This window comes from Pyxicephalus adspersus, chromosome 6, assembly GCF_032062135.1.
Source record: "Pyxicephalus adspersus chromosome 6, UCB_Pads_2.0, whole genome shotgun sequence".
NCBI classification, from domain to species: domain Eukaryota; kingdom Metazoa; phylum Chordata; class Amphibia; order Anura; family Pyxicephalidae; genus Pyxicephalus; species Pyxicephalus adspersus.
The window spans coordinates 16805143-16824355 of NC_092863.1; the positions used below are offsets into that span (position 1 = coordinate 16805143).

At 38.3% G+C, this 19213-nt stretch overlaps 1 protein-coding gene across 1 annotated transcript in view; it reads left to right on the forward strand.

Moving 5' to 3' along the window:
• Positions 1 to 240: 240 nt before the first annotated feature.
• Positions 241 to 19213, forward strand: part of LOC140333241 (keratin, type I cytoskeletal 19-like) — a 30967-nt gene continuing 11994 nt past the window's right edge. Inside the window, exons 1-3 of the mRNA XM_072414779.1 lie at positions 241 to 923; positions 15321 to 15403; positions 18989 to 19145. Coding sequence (XP_072270880.1) covers positions 516 to 923; positions 15321 to 15403; positions 18989 to 19145 — 648 coding nt within the window. The 5' untranslated portion in view covers positions 241 to 515. The remainder of the gene's footprint in view (positions 924 to 15320; positions 15404 to 18988; positions 19146 to 19213) is intronic.

The window sequence follows — 19213 nt, forward strand, 5'->3', positions numbered from 1 at the left end:
GTCAGAGATCATGCCTCATCCTCGGCTACATTTCTGAAATCTGGAATGCCATTAGTTGCCTGCTGATAACTATTACTATTCTTTCATAATTTTTAAACTAAACCCCAGCTTGCTAATCCCTTTATTAATTCCATATCAGGATAGAAAAGGTTAACCTCTCAGACAGTGTAATTATACTCCGGAATCTGGAGAGTTGCCGTAGAATTCTTTGTGGCTGCTTTCTAAAGGTACGGTGAGCAGACATTGCACTTGTACACAATTACAATAGAGTTTGAAACTCAGCAAAGCTTCCTCCACCTAAGACACACCTTGTTAGCATAATGTGAATGAGGGAAAAAAAATATAGGAGTGAGAGGTTCAGTTGTTATTCAAAATAATAACACCAAGTTGCAGGATTGAGCAACTTAATGAGATGACACAATCCTGCCTGCCTAGGCAACTCCCACTGGGGGAAGACATAAAGTAGACTAGTTATGATACACATCTACTATACAGCAACGTGCTGATGACAGTTGATGTTTAGTGAAGATTCACAGCTGATCATGAGCCTCTATTCTAGCAAGATCCAGTCATCCTTCTCCTCTATCAATGGAGGATTAGGGGAGTCCTACAGTTCCTCCACTCACAGCATTGGTAATGGAAGTCGGCTGTCTAGGTCCAGATCTACTTCCCTTTCATCTTCCTTGGGAGGAATAGACTACACCAAGGATTTTCTCAATGATGGCCTGCTATCTGGTAATGGCAAGCAGACCATGCAGAATTTAAATGACCGACTGGCCTCGTACTTAGAGAAAGTGCGATCGTTGGAGGAGGCCAATGCAGAATTGGAGAAGAAGATCAGCGATTGGCACAAAAATAGGAATCAAAATAAGAAGCGAGACTACAGCCACTATGAAAAGGCCATCGCAGATCTACAAGCACAGGTACTGAATGCCAAGAGAATTTTAAAAGCTTAAGTAATTCTGAAATGTGTAAAGCTGAGACCCAGGGTTGAGGGATCGAATTTTCTTTTTAAAATATGTATGGCTAATTAAAAGCAGAATATTAGTTAGGCACTTTTTAATTACATCTTCAAGTCTGTTTGAGAAAGATGTAAAGAGTTGAAAGGCCTCCTAAAGTAAAAGTGAACCTGTCTTCAAACATGCTATCATGTGCTGGGAAATCAAAAGTTCTCATGCAAGTGATTGTTCACTGTACTTTGGCAACTTAGTGGCCAGAGCCCTTAAAGTATATAAAAAGCGTAAACTTTTTTATTCCTTATTTTTGGGAAAGATTAAAGCTCTTGTTATTTTATTCTGCCTTGCCCTTGTCAGATTTGGGATATTTCACTTTACTTCCTGTCCCAGAGATGCATCAAGAAGTGAGAAGAGTTTAGTTTTTAGGCAGTTGTCAGAAGAGTAAGTGTCTCCCTTGGCTGGTTCACCCTCTGTCACACAGGCATTAATAAGGAACACTAAATTCATTCTCCAAATGCTCTAAAGGCATCTGAAGGCAGAACAAATATTTACTGATGTGCATGCAGGCTGAAGAAGCTTGTCAGCACTAAGGGTGGCTAAAGGAATTTTATTCATTTCTGAAGATATATTTTTATATGCATATTGTTTTTCTGGCACATTCATTGCTGACCAGGGAAACCAGACACTTTGACTTCATAGGGCACTGAACACCCCCCAAGACAACTAGATCATGCAGAACCAAGATCAGAAATTCTAAGTTTTAGAAATGATAATGGTTGCATTACGACATGTGCAATAAGGTAAAGGTTATCACGAAAACTTAATGGTTGCATTTAACATTAGTAAAATAAAATAGAGCTTCCACCAAAGATTTTGGCAGTTCCCAAGAAGCATTAAAATTTAAGAGGTAGGTATCATGCTACCTGTAATTCTTCATAAGAAATATCACTGTCCATAACAAACCTCAGCAAGGGCTAGGCTACTCCTTGATGGTTTTAATCACATGGCTGAAATGTATCCAGTACACATTGCTGAAATGTATCCAGTACACATTGCACTGTTGTCTGTAACTGACTAAGACTACGTACACACGTGCAATCGTTCGCGTCCCATGTTTGGCTCAGGGCCCATATCGGAAGATAATCTTATGTGTGTACAGCACTTGTCGTCCATCATCCGAACGACCGTCCTGGCGGATCCACGGACGATCCTAATGGAAGTGAAGGGGAGAGAACACAGTGGTTTGCCGCTCCGTCATGCTCTCTATTCCCTCTCCATAGAGCAGAACAGTCCTGTATGTACATCACTCGTTCATGTATGTTAGTAGGGATCGTGAATGATCCTTTCCAACGACAATGATTTCACGCGTGTACATGGCTTAGGCCATTTCACGTGGCAATCCACCAGTTTTGTGTAAAACCGAACTTCAGACAAACATTTTTTTCTAGTTTTGAAAGAAATAAGAATTAGGTAGAACTTGGTAACTGCAGTAAAGATATTCTAACAGTTTATAGTTCTTAACTGAAATGGGAAAAGAGGTTGGAATTTCTGGGTAGAGGTTTTAGATTCCTAAAGCTAAAAGACTTTGGATTCTGATAGCTACTAGATCAGTTTATTCTAAAAAAGAGGTTAATATGTAGAGCCAATCCTTAAAAAATCAATATGTTTAGGTCAGAAGTTCATTCATGGACAATGTTGACAAAATCCCTGCATTGCTAACTCCACCCATCTGTCATGGTTGGCCTCCTACTTCTGATGCCATAGGTGATGTACTAAAGTAGTCAAATGACTAACTTCCCTGTGGTTCTCAATGAATTAGGAGAAATGGTTGGGATTGTTTCTCCTATTTTTCTATTTTCTGGGTAGATATTCAAGACACTCAATAAAAAGGTCAACATGTAGAGTCAAATCTTCCAATATTGATATTTTCAGGCAAAAAGTTCATTTATGGGCCATGGATACACAAATATGGTGCTTGAGCTCCTATCTCCACTCATCTGCCACAGCTGGATTCTTACAATTTGTGCTCACTAGCTATGTACAAGGGAATTAGATCCATGTTTTAGGACCATGATGGTAAATTCCACATACTTGAGTTTCCAGGTTTTAGTGATTTGTTGCAGCAGAGTCTCCAAGAGATCTAAGCAGCAATCATTTGGTTCACCCCACTGAACCCTTACCATATATTTTAGATGGAGGAACAGCCACTCTAGATCCTCAGTTAAACTTATATATTCAATTGTATTTGCCCCAACAAGACCATTGATGCATTTCACAGAAGTACACATGACATTTTTTTTCAAATATCTTTTGCTACTAAAAGTTTTGTTGGACTAAGTGTCCTCCTACCACATATACCATATATGTCAAGAAGCTTGAGTGGACTGTGGCTGCACTGATTCAGTCTTATCTGTTTTCTGGGTTCTGACAGCTAGATTATACCTATTACTGAAGTATAGGTAGAATGACATTTTAATATTTGGCAGGGATACAGAAACTTCATAGTAAGATTGATTGTTATGCTTCTAACTTGATGTGTTGCTTTACCTGTTCACTCAGGTAACAATGAAGTATTTTTCACTCCCTTAGTTAATCCCTTATGATGCGAAAGTGGCTATTAATGCCTGTCTCTTGCCTTGTATCCTAGCTGGATATTAAAATCCTTTCATCTCTTCTAAAACAAAACCCCCTTGGTAATCCAAAGGTTCCAGCTGTCAGAACATGGCACAAAATTTTATTTAATAACACAGTGTATAAAACAAAGAAGAACAACAGTTTGAGCCAGCCTGATGTGGGCCTGGCATTAAATATAGTTCTATGTTAAGTGCAAGATTATGAAACAACTAGACAAAATCAAGTACTTATCTATCACATTTTGATATTTGGGTAAAATGTAAATTGAAACTTGATAGGGGAATACTTTAAAAAGGGTTCCCTTAATTCCTGTTTCTGTCCTGTCAATGTCTAGCCTTTACCTATTTTCTTTTACTTTTGCTGTTGGAGCATTTTCTTTACTTTTCATCTGTTGTACCTAAGGCTATGTACACACGTGCAATAATTATCGTTTGAAAGGATCTTTCATGATCCTTTCCAACGACTGCACGGTGCATGAACGAGTGCTGTACAGCACCGTTCTGCTCTATGGAGAGGGGAGGAAAAGAAAAATGTAGCGGCACCCCACTGAGCTCTCTCTCCCTTCACTTCCATTACGATCGTTTGTCATCCATCGTCCGTGGATCCTCCAGGACAGTTGTTCAGGCGATGGACGACGAGCGCTGTACAATTGCCAGATTCTTGTCCGATATCACCCCTGAGCCGATAATCAGACGAGTACAAATGCACCTGTACCTAGCTTTAGATAGGAAGAAGGGATCGCTCCAACTACATCCTAAACAGCTCTGGTAGATGGCTAGTACCATACCAACTACAATTGCAGCCGATTGCAGCCTTTCTCTACTTTCTCTACCTATTAACCATAGAGAACCCCTTGAAATACATTTTTTGTCTCAGGGGACCGCTGACAAGGTTTATAATATGCCCAATTCATAGAACATTTACCCTAATAATTAAAGAGAAGAATGCCTTTTAAATGGTTGGCTAATGGGAAGATGGTCACACTTGAGAGCCAGATTTGATCATCGGTGTCAGTTGTACCTGACCTAAGAGGCACAGATTGCTTAAAGAACCCCTAGAAACCTCTGGAGGAACCCTTGGTTTCCACATAACCCTGGTTGAGAAACACTGACCTAGAGTTTGCCGTAAAATAAAAGTTTTGGTGGACTCCTACCTCCCCTAGTTTTCTTTATTTACATTGTACAAATTTAGGCAAGAGCATACGGAGAATCCCTGTTTATATTCTTATGAACACGAATACAATGAGAAGTGCAGAGTTACCCTGTGCAAAAAAAAAAAGAAGAACGTGAGATTGACTAATAAGGTAACTGTTTGGGTTGCATACCAGCTTTGTAAATTACCCTTTCTATCTGATTAGTCCAATATTAAGTGATGCGGCTTGGCTGCCTGGAAGGTACATCTCAATCACTTGACATTAACAAGTTGTTTGCAGGTAAGACAGCTAACATGCATTTAAAAATTTTAAGAATAGGTCAAAGCCCCAGGCAAATATTTCAATACAAATTTTCATCCTTCTTCTGGTGACATAATTTTGTGATCTAATTATTTCCTCAGGTTCATTACATCATCATTGATAGATGCTAAAATGACTTCATGACATTCATACAGACCAATTAAAGGGGATAATGATTATAAGATTCCAAAAGACACTGAATGTTTCAGTTTTGGTGAAACTCACGAGCATTGTAAATAAGTCATTTGATTTTATGTCAAAGATGTGACGTGGCCTCAAATTCTTCAGGAACCTGAACATCTACCCCTGCCTCCTGAGAGAGTTAGGGCCGATAGTTTAGGGTTTTGAATAGAAAAGAAATGCCATGACACTATATATATTCATTTGGCTAATATGAGGTATTACACTAGTACTTATCATGACTTTGCATGTGGTACAACTCATTTCATGCCTCTTGCAACACTTTACCAGAAAGAATAACAACTATATAACAATAATTTAAACCTAAAGTAACAAAACCACTTTGCTAAAAAAATCATTTGTAATACCAAGGTAACTATTTTGTTTCGAAGCTCAAGTATGGCTAACCATGCTACATCAGCTTGATGATCTACTTCTCCACTAAGGCTTCTCTAGAGGTTAGTGGGGGTTCCATCAGCAATCTCTGACTTCAAAGTTGCTGAACCAACCTGATTCTCTGATCATAGCCTATCATCTTCAGTCTTGGAGAACTTTATTAAAATCAGTGCCTTTATCTTTTAACTATACTCAAGGGGTTGTGGGCAGCCCTTCACCAATGAACACTAGAGAGAATTTTATGAACCATCTATATTGGAGCTGCTGGCTATCGATGTAAAATGGGAATTTCTTTTTTACTTTTTAGAATTTTATCCTTTATATTCTAAACTGGAATGTTCTGAGACCTTGTATTAATATATCTATGTTTGTTAGCATCTATACAATGCCAAATATCTGTTGTATCTAGTAGATGTTCTGCATGGTGATCATACTTAATGTCTAAAGATACATGTGTACAAATTCTCTGGCACCCCAAAGGAAAAGTTCCTGTATGAGCTAATACAGCATCTCCACACCCACCATCTCCAAACATGTCCGATCTCTGTATGTGGAGTACATTGATGATGCTTAAGGTGCTCTTTAAAAGAATTGAACCTGTATGATTTGGAGGGAGCATAGTCCTTGTATTGCTGAATTTAATTTTGGCCAATGCAGTTGTCAATAGAAATATCTGAGACATTGGTTCAAAAGTATGCATGTTCTCTTACTGAAGTCCATAATTTTGGTCAACTTATCATCGTGAATGTGGACCATTTAGTGGGTTGGGTCTGCTATCAATCCAGTCTTTTGAGGCTCCTACTAGAGGTTCTATCACTTAGCATTCCTAATGTAGATATAATCCTGCCTAGAGCACCATTCCCTTTAAATCCATCTCCACATCTAGACATGTTATCAAAATCCTGACACTTTCTTCATCAATACAGATCTTTATCCCACTTTCCCACCAACCAGTCAGCCTTTCCTGTCCTATTTTTTAGCTTTGATTTGCAACCATGCAAATAAGTAAGATGCTATAAATAATAGATGTAATTGCAATCTGCAGTATACAATTTAAAGCATGACATATGAAATAAAACTATTTGATTCATTGCAATATGCATGTGCTTCACATGAGTAGTCATGATCAATAGCATCAATCTATAGATCATAAAGGCCACTATTAAAGTAAATGGGCAGTGTTAAAGCATGACAGTAAAGTTGAATAATCTGTGATCAATCGCAGTAAAGTTGGCTTGGTCATAACATGCTTCTCTAAATTGGGCTATTAGTAATAACTGTTATTTTATGCTATCATACAACAGAAGTGTTTAAACTTAGAGGGGTATGATTATCTATGCTGGAAAAAGAAGTAACCTTTTCTATGGATATTTCAAAGGATCATCGCTTAGCACTCAGGACAGATGAGAACAGGTACAGAATTATAGAATTAAGTTCTCATTGTTGTGGAGTGTCCATGGCACAAAAGAATCCAGGGTGGACCGACTCTTATTACAGACTTACCATGCCATGTTCCACTCTGTGTGTGTGGAAGTAACCATCAGGATAAAGAGAGAGCATTCGCTTCCTCAAGTCAGACCCTCCAACAAGTGAGAAAAACAGTGGGCAGCATAGTAGTCGCATCACCGAATCCACCCACCAAATCATTGACTTCGTCTTAGCTCTTTTTGAGTTACCAGGTCTTGAGGTCTCCAACCCCTGGCTATCTGACAGGTGGGCTGCAGCTCTGGCCAGTGCACCCACCAGCGGGGTCAGGAGAAGGACACCGCTTGGCGGGGGCACACCGGCCATAAGCATGGACCTTGTCTCCTGGAGACATCACAGGTTCAGGGCGATAGGGAGGTTGTGTTTCTGAACACAACCTGCCCACTCTCCCATTGCAGCCTCAGACCAGCGATGGGAGAGTGGGCAGGTTCTGGCATCATGACGTCACTCTGGGGAAAGTTTCTTTACCTTTGAGTGACACGACACCCCACGCATGCGCCATTTGGATTCTGTGCATTTAGTGGTCCGGGACGTGCAGAAGGTTGGGAACCACTTCTCTATAAGGAGTCCCTGTCTCCTGAGCATTTATTTCAACAAATATATTCCTATAAATGTCTATGCACATAGACTTCCAAAAGGCCCTAAGTTACTTCATGCCACTATCTTTGATGAAATGTCATCAGTGTAAAAAAAAAAAAAATAAAATAAAAATTAAGCTGCGTACACACTTCCAATTTTTATCGTTCAAAATGAACGACGAACGAACGACGAACAATCGATTGGGCAAAAATCGTTTGTAAAAAAAGTAACCAACGACGCCGACGAACGAGGAAAGTCGTTGGAAATGAACGACCGGACCGGCAGATCGGAAGACGATCGTTGACCATCGTTCGTGTGTACGATCGTTCATTGATCGTCCATGGTCTGAGCATGCGTGATGAACGAACGTTCCTGTGGTGCACATAACTTCCTGTATCGTTCAAACGATCGCATCTATTGTGTGTACAATATCACAGATATTGCACGTGCACGTTCACAGATATCGTGCAGGATCGTTCGTCGTTCGTTTACCAACGATAATAATTGGAAGTGTGTACGTAGCTTTAGTGCTGTCATTTAACAGTTACACTTAAGTACTCTCCTTCACATTTCCCATAGCTGGTATAAGTCTATTTAGGAAGGTGAGGAATGCAGGCTTTACTCAGACAGCAGTAGTTAAACATTTCCATTAGATGAGAGGGATTTTAAATTCAAGGAAGAAAAGAATTGTGCTAGGGAATTAATTCTTCCTGGAGAAGTAAGTTAAAAGGCACACTGCAAACTAATAAATAATTTATGAGAAAAACACTAAAAGCAACCATTTTTAATGTATTTTTCTGCCATGTTCTGTCGGAGCTGGACTTATGGAGCAGTGAAGCACTTCAGAGGACAGTTTTGGATTGAAAGTTATTATTGCAAAAAGTGCTAATTATTACTATTATTTGGGATATATATATATATATATATATATATATATGTCTGGAGTTCTGCATTACATTTTAGGGCTTGTTTTTAAGTTACAATTAAAGCTATGGTCATTTACAGTATTTAAAAAATACACTTTAAAATGAAATCTGAATGTTTAATTTTATATCTAATCACTTCCATTTGAAGCGTGTATAGTATTTGGTGCCAAGATAATTGTACCAAAAAAATACAAACCCTTGGGGATATATAACAGACATTGTAGGCCTGAGGAGCCCACAGATTCTTATTATTCACGGATTGTTTGCAATGCCCTCTGGTTAACTCAAATGAGCTTTGCTTTCATTTGTAGAATTTGCTCCTTAAAAGGCAGACTTGGGTAACACGTGTTTTCGTATCAAACCATCTCTTGGCACCTGGACATTTAGAGTATTAAGACTCGGCTAGCTTGATGGATGTGTGTACTGGATAAACTGTATCCAAAATAATTTTTGAAATAATTATTTTTTTACACTGATGTACAACATTAGGTATCACTGATCAGTAAGTGTTATGGTAATTGTTTTCTGGCTTAATATTCATTTTATGGCTAATTCTATCTACTGATATTTTGGATAGGATGCCCAATGAAACTTCTGGAGAAACAATAGGGTTTCACTAAACCATGGCTAATAAACACTGGTCTGGAGTATAGCTTTAAAGTATATGTAAAGCCAATTCAAATTTTAGAAAGTAGGAAATTATTAAGATCCCTGCCACTTTCTGTCTCATATATACATACCAGGAAGTTAGAAGTAGATAAAAATGTCCTTATATAGTCAACTGTCGGTGTACCATGTGACCTTGTCAAAGATTTCACATAAACCATAAAATATAATTTTTTAGAATTACTATTCTAACTAGTTAGTGGTAATGTAGGTACCACTATTAAAAAGTACCCTCAGTTTGCTTGATTTGAATATTGATGTATTAATTTCTCTAAATGTGGGAATGAAAGGTGGTCCAATTTGCACAAAAGGGAGTCAGCAGTGCAGTGTGAGCAATAGAAATGCGGAGTCTGGTGGGGGCCAAACATCTATGGCAGAGTTTATAGTAGTGGGATGAGACCTAATTTAATCTGAAAACCTCCCTGGGTTTTGGAGTCTACCTAGATCGGCAGTCGCCAACCGGTGGTCCACGGCTCTGGTCGGTGCACCCCCGATTGGGGTCAGGAAAAAAACCTCGCTGGGAGGGCGCGCACTGGCCCGAGCCGCAGACCATGTCACCCGTGTGAATCACAGGCTTAGGGAACTGGCCGAGTTGCGTCTCTGGTCTGAGCCTGCGATGGGAGAGTGGGCGGGTTCACTATCATGACGTCACTATGGGGGGTAATTTCTTCCCCTTTAAGTGACACCTGGCTCCTCGTGCATGCGCTGTCCAGAGCCGGTAAATTTAGTGGTCCGTAGGTTTGAAAATGTTGGCAACCACTGACCTAGATAACCCTCAGAGTTGAGTGTTAGGCAATCCCCAAGAACATGCTTGGAGAACCCCTTTTAGCAGCCAAAAATGTGACCGAGCATGTACATAAAAGATAAAAAGAGAGCCAACCTAATTTTTCTTCCAGTCTTTTGAAGCTTGCAACACATAAATTTATGTGAACAGGCTCCACTGCACTTTTGTGTTTGTCTTTATTAGGAAATATGATAAAATTTCAATGGCATATACAGTACCTACAAGAAATACAATATTCCTTAACCAAGGTATCATGTTGACATAAGTTCTTAATTTTCATAACTAGACAAGACCTTTTGCTCCAGGCGGGAAGCCAGACAAAGTTTACTAAGGCAAAAAAAGATTGTACAAAGCAGATCAACAGGATCTACAGGCTATAGTTTACAGTAACGTGCAGAATTAAAGAACTGAGGAATTAAAGAAAGAGAGGGGTTTTAAAATGTTGCTGTAAAGTTTTACTGACTGCTAAGCTTAGCTACACTTTGAGCCTGATTTAATAAAGGTCTTCATGACTGGAGAAGATAGACTATCATGGGAAAACCTCAGTGATTCAGCTAACCTGGAAATGATTTTGAAAAAATCATCTGTTTTTAGTTGCCAAACATTTTCAATCCTGAACCAGATCTGTTCAAGGTTTTTGGGATCACCCCAGTTCTCCTTTGACAGTCATTTTCTCCAGTTTTGGAGAGCTCTAATAACTCAAGCCTTTTGTCTCTCCATCAATTCCCTCCAAGGCCAGGCTACCAGAATGTAAGAAGCCGAAAAACTGTGCGAGAAACTTACCCATAGTTAAAAGTCCTCTCTGCCCTACACGAGAGGCACCTGAATTGGCAATAGTCAAGTACTGAGCTTCCATAGTGGCTTGGTGCAGAAGAAATAGCTAAATGTAGACAACTTCATTCCTATCTCACCACACTATATTTCACACCAACATTTACAAAATACACAGCTGAAAGTACTTCATAACCAAGGAGTCATCATAATTAGTAACACAACTAACAACAACAAACCATTACTATAATTAGCCCTAGAAATACAAACATTTAAGTTGACATAGATAAGCTAGAATGATGATCAATAGCAGGAGGCCATAACAACAGACCTACTACATACCCAGTATGGGAAGCCCCATTTCTATCCATTAATTGTGTGAAAGGGGCAAATAAATGGTTTTCATCACAGTTGGGGGGAGCTACTGTATATGAACATACCTCTGAGGTTATAAAGAGGTGGCTTCTGTCTATAAAAGGCCCCAATAGGGCTACGAACTTATTTTTTTTTTACTTTCTTTTATGTGTTACACAGATATGTTTAAGGAGAGAAAACCTGTATCTGTACCTATAATCAAACCCGTGCCTGTAATGATCTGGCCACCCCACACAGAGTTATGATAAGTCGATGTTGAGAGATTAAGTAAGAACACAGGCGATAATGGTGACCAGTTCTTTGCCCGTCTGACCTTTTGGGACATAGCTTTCAGAGTTCGATTCTTTTCAAATGCTAACCCTGCTTTTCTATCATATGTTCATTTTGTAATGCAGGTTAAGAAAACATCCCACTTTGTAAATATTATATCAGCTTTCTTTAAATTATTTATTTGCTTGTGACAGATTTGATAAATCTCCATATTTGTTTCCATTTGCTTTTAGTACTGAGAGCTTACTGCTTCACTAGCCAGTTACTCAATACCAAGAACTGGCACAGCAATATAAACAAAGCGTTGGTATTCTTCACGTCTCTACATTTTATTACCTGTCTGGCCCTGAACTAAACGAATAATAAACCCTACCTATGACGCCCATCATTTTATGACTTTATAATAACAAATGGACACAGTCACACGTTGAACATTTAGGGACTTTTAAGTATGTAGATTTGTACAAATGCATTTTACTATTTCTAAAAAATACAATCTTTTCTCCAAGGGCTGCATGTAATTTTTATTTTTTGTAGACTACTTACCTCTTTCAGAAGTCTCCTGGTTGATCAGGTGATATGCAGGCTTCTGTTCTTTCAATCTTCCCCAGTGGTGGGAAGTCCTTGGCAATACTTGGCGATTCCCACATAACCACATGGCACAGCTCACATGTTTTTACAGTTCTTCAAAAGGATCTGGCTGGTAAGAAGGAATATTGCAGAGCGGACATCGCCTATCCCTTCCTGCAAGAATGTCCTGCTGGTCAAACTTTTTTTAAATGTGGATTTTTAATTGCTGAACTAAAATTCATATATATATATATATATATAAAATGCCCCAGGATTTTTCCCTACAGGGCATTTCTAAGTCTCTGAATTGTTTTAAGGGTACTGCGGAAACATGTATCTAATAAGATCTTTTACCTTTGGGATACCAATAAAATACACAAACACTATTTAATAATGTTTAAAGCTTGCTGCTGTAGGGTAGAATGCAACTGAGGTTGTGTGTGATAGAAGAATGCTTAACCTTTCCTAATTAGGTAATTAAACAACCTATGAACTCTAATCACAAGACGAGCATATCGAGATATGAATGGTATGATCCAGCTTAGCAGACAATGTGAAACATTGTTAAAACATTCAACATTCTCTACTATTATTACATATATATATATATATATATATATATATATATAGGGTGACCGTGCCTTATAATTACACTAATTGTATCCGCTTCTAAAAGGCCAAAAGAAAAATTAGTCATAATGATATTTTTATGAGTGTGTGAAATGTGTGGTTAAGTCATATATACACTCACATGGATTACCTAAAGCTATGACATAGCCTGGAACAGAATGCAGGGTCATTTGTATGAAGATCTGTTTTTATGAAGATCTGCTCTAAACAGAACTGCTTTTTTTTGTTGGGTAGAGTGCAGATTAAGAGTGTATTATGCTAATCCCGCTACTGGAAAATGGGTTCAGAATTGCAAAATGTTGGTTATTCTTTGTGAAGTACAAGGTATTGTTCTGTAAAAAGGGAGGCTTTGGTGTGACTTGTAATTTTGTATTTAAATCGACGCATGTTAGAAAATATATATATATGGCTGAGTAGGTCATAGGTAGCTATGTAATACCCAGGCTGAGGCTGTTTGGTGTATGGTGTTAATGTCCTGGTAGACAGAAGGCTTTTGGTAAAACTTGGCATTAGGGGTCCTAGAGCCGACTAAGGAAGATTTGGGAGAAAACCCAGCACAACATAAGGGGCTCTATCTATAAAACAGGGAGTCAAACATTTTCTCATGGTAATCGATTAGTGCTATTGAAACACATCGACCTGGCAGATTTCCACAAGGGAATAGTCTAATCCCCTGTTTTATAAATAGAGTTCATGGTGTTTACATACATCTGAACTGTTAGCAGAGTAGGCGGACAGTTTGTACCAGTAAAGCTAGAACCAGCAACTACGAGAGAGCAGAGTGAGCAAATAGTTCTATTCAGCCATTGTGTGGCTATGACTTTTGATCTCGTTAAACTTAAAAGGGGCAAAAGAAAGTTGGTCTGACCCACTACCATCACACCACCACAAAAAAACTTAAAGAAATGGCTCTTTAAAAACCTTTATAATCCACATGTGAAGAATTTTATTAGCTAAGATATAAAACTAACCCTCTTTTAGGCATACTAGGTAGCCACTTAACATATTTTCTATCTCATTGTGAAACTGTTATTTTTAGGAATTAGGTTGAGATTAAGATAAGATTGTTGTCAACAGTATAAAGTTGGGCTCATTCCCTCGAAAGGATTATTATTATGTACTTCTCGACAAGGAAGACAAATGCTAAGTGTCTAGACTCAATAAAATACATAGTGGATTAGGAAGACTTGACTTGGAGACAATTTAGGTGCGTACTATGAGTCCTGACATCCTTTATTGTTGACTTCAATTTTTATACCCGAAAACTGTCTTTGTATTCAATTTGAAGCTTACCCAAGCATAATATTACCTTTAACACCACTTAAACAAAACTGTATCACCGCTAAATATGGTGTATGAAATCATACACTATAGAAAATTTTATTAGAAAAAATAAAGGTCAAAGCTGAGCTTTTGCTCTACAAATCAGGTCAATATCCAACCATTAATATCCAACCATCACAAAGTATGTATATAAAGCCAAAACAATTTGTCCACTTTATTTTTACATGTTGCTGCCAATAATGTACTTTCAGCCTTAGGAAGAAGACAATAGACTGTTAGTGGTATACTTAACAGACAGAATACGAGAAACGTCTTGAATTCTTCTTGTTGCTCCAATTCTAACATTTCAAGTAATGGCAGGATCTTCTTATGTTCCACCCCCAAAGCCCCATAGTAGGGAGTTACACAACTGACCCCTTGACCGCCCCCAGCAACTGCTTTACACTGGGCAAGAGCCCAATGTAAATATCCACAATAGATCAGATAAGAGCAGATTCTTGGCATCCACCACTTCTGTGCCATAAATACTGTATAGATTATTTTTTATTAGTTTTTGGTGTATACCTTGTATGCATACTTTGCGAAGACGGCAGAAAAGCAAAATGAGTACAGAACCACACTAGGTGTACTAAAACATAGAAAAAAGTTTGGATTCAACTTTCATAACACAAAAATAACTCCTTGGATGGTTGTATACCCCCTTTCACCCTAATAGGATCACTCAGTTTATGTATTTCTTTTCCTTTGTAGTCATGGTAATGGTATCAGTTACATTGAATTTTAGTAGTTATTGGGGTCAGACTATATTCGTCATTTGTTATAAATAAAAAGGAATGTTTTGTTTGACGGCTCGCGTAGCAGACCGGTACGGGTCCCACCCTAGTTCTAATAGTGCACGGATGGATTAACACATTTCCATTAGCAAGTTATTGCTGTAACTTCAAACACAGAGCCCACGCCTTGTCAGTGACACAAACTAGCAAAATATTGGGCTACTCCTGCAGGAAATACTTCTGAAACTTGAGAGGAGAAAAACAAATGCTAAGATGAAAGACACCTATTTGGATCCACTATTCACACCTAATACTACCATGGTTTCATTTTAGAAAACTACACTTTGTGTTTCATGGTGTCCATGTGCCAGTAACTGCTACAAAAAAATAGTTCCTGTTTATGGCCATTATTTTCAATAAAGGACTAAACAGGTCTGAACCTTGACAGTAATTCTTCATGTTTTTCTTTACGTAAGATGTCCTGCCACTCATCATGATGGGGTGATGCTTTGTGCAAAGGTGCACTATGACTTGGCGCTTGGATTTGCTTGTTAAACATTTGGGTAATTCTCCTTTTCTGTTTTACAGCTTCTCAATGGACATATAAATGGTGCCAAGCTAACACTACAGATGGAAAATGCCAAGCTGGCCTCAGATGACTTTAAACGCAAGTATGTCAATATGTTCATTTAAAAGCCTTCTAGCCATGGGATTAAAGAGTAGATAAATACTATAGGAGAAGGAAAGATGTGAAAAAATGGATCAATTCTCAATCTGAACTTTGAAAGAAAAGCTTTAGGCTACGTTTGCACCCCTCTACATGTCATTCTGTGCTGGGGCATTAAATTTAGATGCATTATGCATGCATTTTACAAGCATGTTATCATCTTCATCCTATAAAGAGTAGGGCCTATGGAGACCATAGGGAGAAAATGTTTAGAAAGACACCCTTCGGATAGTTATAGCCTTTTGGTGGTATTCATCCTTATTTTTTATTAACATTTCTATTTCAATTATCAGGTCAATTTTGCCTTGGCCAAGTAAATCAGCTTTGGTTGAATTTAGTTGATCAAAAATAAAATTACAAAAATTGTTTCTGGTATGGTCTCCCAAAATTTGGTAAAATTTCCTTTCGTTTTCTGTGAAAAGAAGAAAAAAAAGTTCTAACCCTTTCCCACATTATCCAAACTTTTTAAAAAGTTGGTCTGTGGTTTCTATTTGCATTTAAGGAATAGCAAACAAGTCAAGATATTCGTCTTCAAAGTTCTTTATATTATGACAATATGAATAAAACAATATAATAACTAAAGGTTAAAAAAAAGGAAAAAAAAATCTTGCTAGCCACCCCCAATGTAGCTGACAGGAGAGCATGCTAAAAGTGTTGATTAGACCAGGGAGGGAAGGTTGTGACCTTTTAAAAGACGCTATACAAGTTATACACATAACTTATTTCTAGCTTCCAGCTACTTTTCTCTGAGAAGCCACCAGCTTATTTATAACAAGCAGCAATGTCCTTTTTCCATGTTTCCTATGCAATCAATGTTAAGATTCACAGGCTGCTGTAGATGTCAAACAAGATGGAGGTGCCCAATAATATTTCCAAATTGTTTTTACCGAAAAAGAGGCAGTTGTCTGTGATGGTTTTAAAGATTAAAATAGGCTACAAAAAATAAACAAAACCTACACAAGGTAAAAGGAAAAAACCTAGGAAACTATCTCTAACTAAACAGCAATTTCCAAATTAGCAAGTCGAGAAGGTGTGCACTGGGGAATCCTAGTCTCCAGCCAAGTTCCACAATAAAGAATGTTACACTGCAGTCTAATATATAGCACATTGCTCCTAAATTATCTCATTTTTGTAGGGGGCAGCAATTCCTAGAAATGTGGTATTGTTTGGATATAGCCTTTTATGAAACATGCTTTGTCATTTATTTTAGGATTCTTTTTCTTGGTGCCTTTGAAAATTTTATTTTTCCTGGTTACCATAGGAGATCTGGGTAGGAAAGCATTCTAAGTTTACAGAAAACTGGAATTATATCTTTTCATAACATGTATACAGGGAATACAGCTTCACCATAGACACTATGGATTCTGGAAAGGCTGAATATAGTTTTTAGAGTTTAGGCTATCTATATAACACAGAAAGCAGAAATTATTCTAGCTGCATAATTATATAAGATAAAAGATAATGAAAGCTTATTAAGCAGTCATTTAGAAATTAGTGTTTCATTAACTGGCACCTACGGTGTTTTGATCAAACAGTCCACATGTATCTGCCTAGTGGCTTCCTTAAATAACCTCTGAGTCACTCCTCCCCTGGTGACATTACCCAAGCTCAGTCTGGAGCCTCTAGTTCACAACGGAGGGCCAACCACTGCTTTTTACTCATTACAAAAAATGTAACCTTAGTAAGAATGTAACAGCATCAAGCAAACGTTTCAGGACATAGGAAACAAAAGGATTTAGGGTAAACGTGTAAGGACATTTTTTACCCATGTTACACCAAAAGTCATCAAAATCTCAGTGACTTTCATGAGCAGTGCACATGGTAGTTCGGAGGCTGTGTTTGACCCGCCATGCATTGCATTTCTTTAGTGCTAAAATAACCTATAGAGATGCACATGAACGAAAGACAAACTGGGCCAAATGCAGATTGCATCTCAAGTATCTGCAATTGCTACTGAAAGGCAACGTGTTTGCAAAGACAAGATTTGAACACAATGCTCCTTCGTACTCTCATCGTTGACATAAAGGTGGAGTTCATACATTATAACTTGATATAAATTATTGGTTTGTCAATGCTGGCTCTCTTTTGAAAATGCAAATTGACTGCAAGTAACCAGAGGTTGATCCAACCCAACAGGCTTAACCAGATACTAAAAAAACAATTGAGTGGACTAGCACAAAAACGAAAAAAACAAAAATACAAAACAAAATAAAAAAAAAACACACTTGTAATGAGTAGAGAATATTACTCAAATTATACAAATACTGGCTGTGGTTCTGTTTGATATCACACAGAGATCAATAAAACTTTTCATTTTCCCAGAATCATTAAGTAAAAAATGGAATAAGATGAAATAGAGTTAAGTAGGATAACAGGTATTCATAATGAATTACTGCAATACCATTTATGAAAAAGAAATGATGACGCTACCAAGAGCTGGATGTACCCTTGAGGGTTTAAAAAGCTTGAGCATTAGGTGATGTGCTCCACCAATAAGATGTTTACCTTCTGACTACCAAAAAGCTATTGGAAATGACGTGGGATGACACGTTGGGTCCCACCACAGCTCTACTCAGCATAGGCCATGTACAGAACAGTGAATGTCAATACTTTTATGAAGGCAATATCTGGAATTACAAAGTCATTTGGTATTGTGAGGGGTTAAGCTCAGGAGTGCCTTTGCTGGGGTCAAAGGACACTTGTCTTGTTCATCCAACTCAGATCACACACCGAGGTATCAGTTTTAAGCTGACTTGTAGCCAGGTTTATTGAAGGTTGCAGATAAAATAACAAAACAGCAAAAGAAAACCTTGTCTGTCCAGCACTTACTATACATCAGACATCCCTGTCTATCAGCTGGTGGACTTCACCCTGTCAGCTCAAAACCAAACTTTCAGCAACCTTCTACTCATTTTTGAGCTCACTCACACAGACCGACTTTCTGAGTCTCTCAGCAGAGCTCCCTCACACAGCGCCCCTGTCTGTGTCTCTCCAAGCAGAGCTCACTCACACAGTCCACCTGTCTGTGTCTCCAAACAGAGCTCTCCCACACAGACCCCTGCCTGTGTCTCCAAACAGAGCTGAACTCACACAGACTCCTGTCTGTGACTCCAAACAGAACTGAACTCACACAGACCCCTGTATGTCTCCCCAAACAGAGCTGAACTACTGACTGAGCTCCTGGCTCTATGTTATATCCCCCCCCCCCCAGTGCTTCTTCATTAATTACCTCACAGGTGAGGGTCTTCCACCTGCTACTTCACACAGGAGAGGAATCTTGGGCAAATATATCTCCCTTCCACCTTCAATCCTGCATTGGTGTCACAGTATATACAAAGTATATTTATAACCTATTGAGGATTTTATTTTAAATTAAAGCTAAAGTTTCCTTTAAATGCCAGATTTTTTTTTTCTACCCTTCATGACTTCTTTGAACTTTTGTATCAAGTATTTTTAACAAGCAAAGTTTTACATTGTCCTTTGGTGCATTAGCTTTTGTGGTTGAAAAATATTTCATTTGTGGTTTCAGATACGACACAGAGAAAGCATTTCGTGTAGCCTTAGAGACGGATCTGGAGGGTTTGCGCAAAGTGATGGATAATCTCACCATTGTCAGGACAGATCTGGAGATGGAGGTGGAAGGAATGAGGAAACAAATAATCTACATGAGGAAGAGTCATGAGGAGGTATTGTTATGTGTATTCAATCCATATTCTTTGTACTATTTGCAAGGTGTGGATGTCCTTAAGTGTAG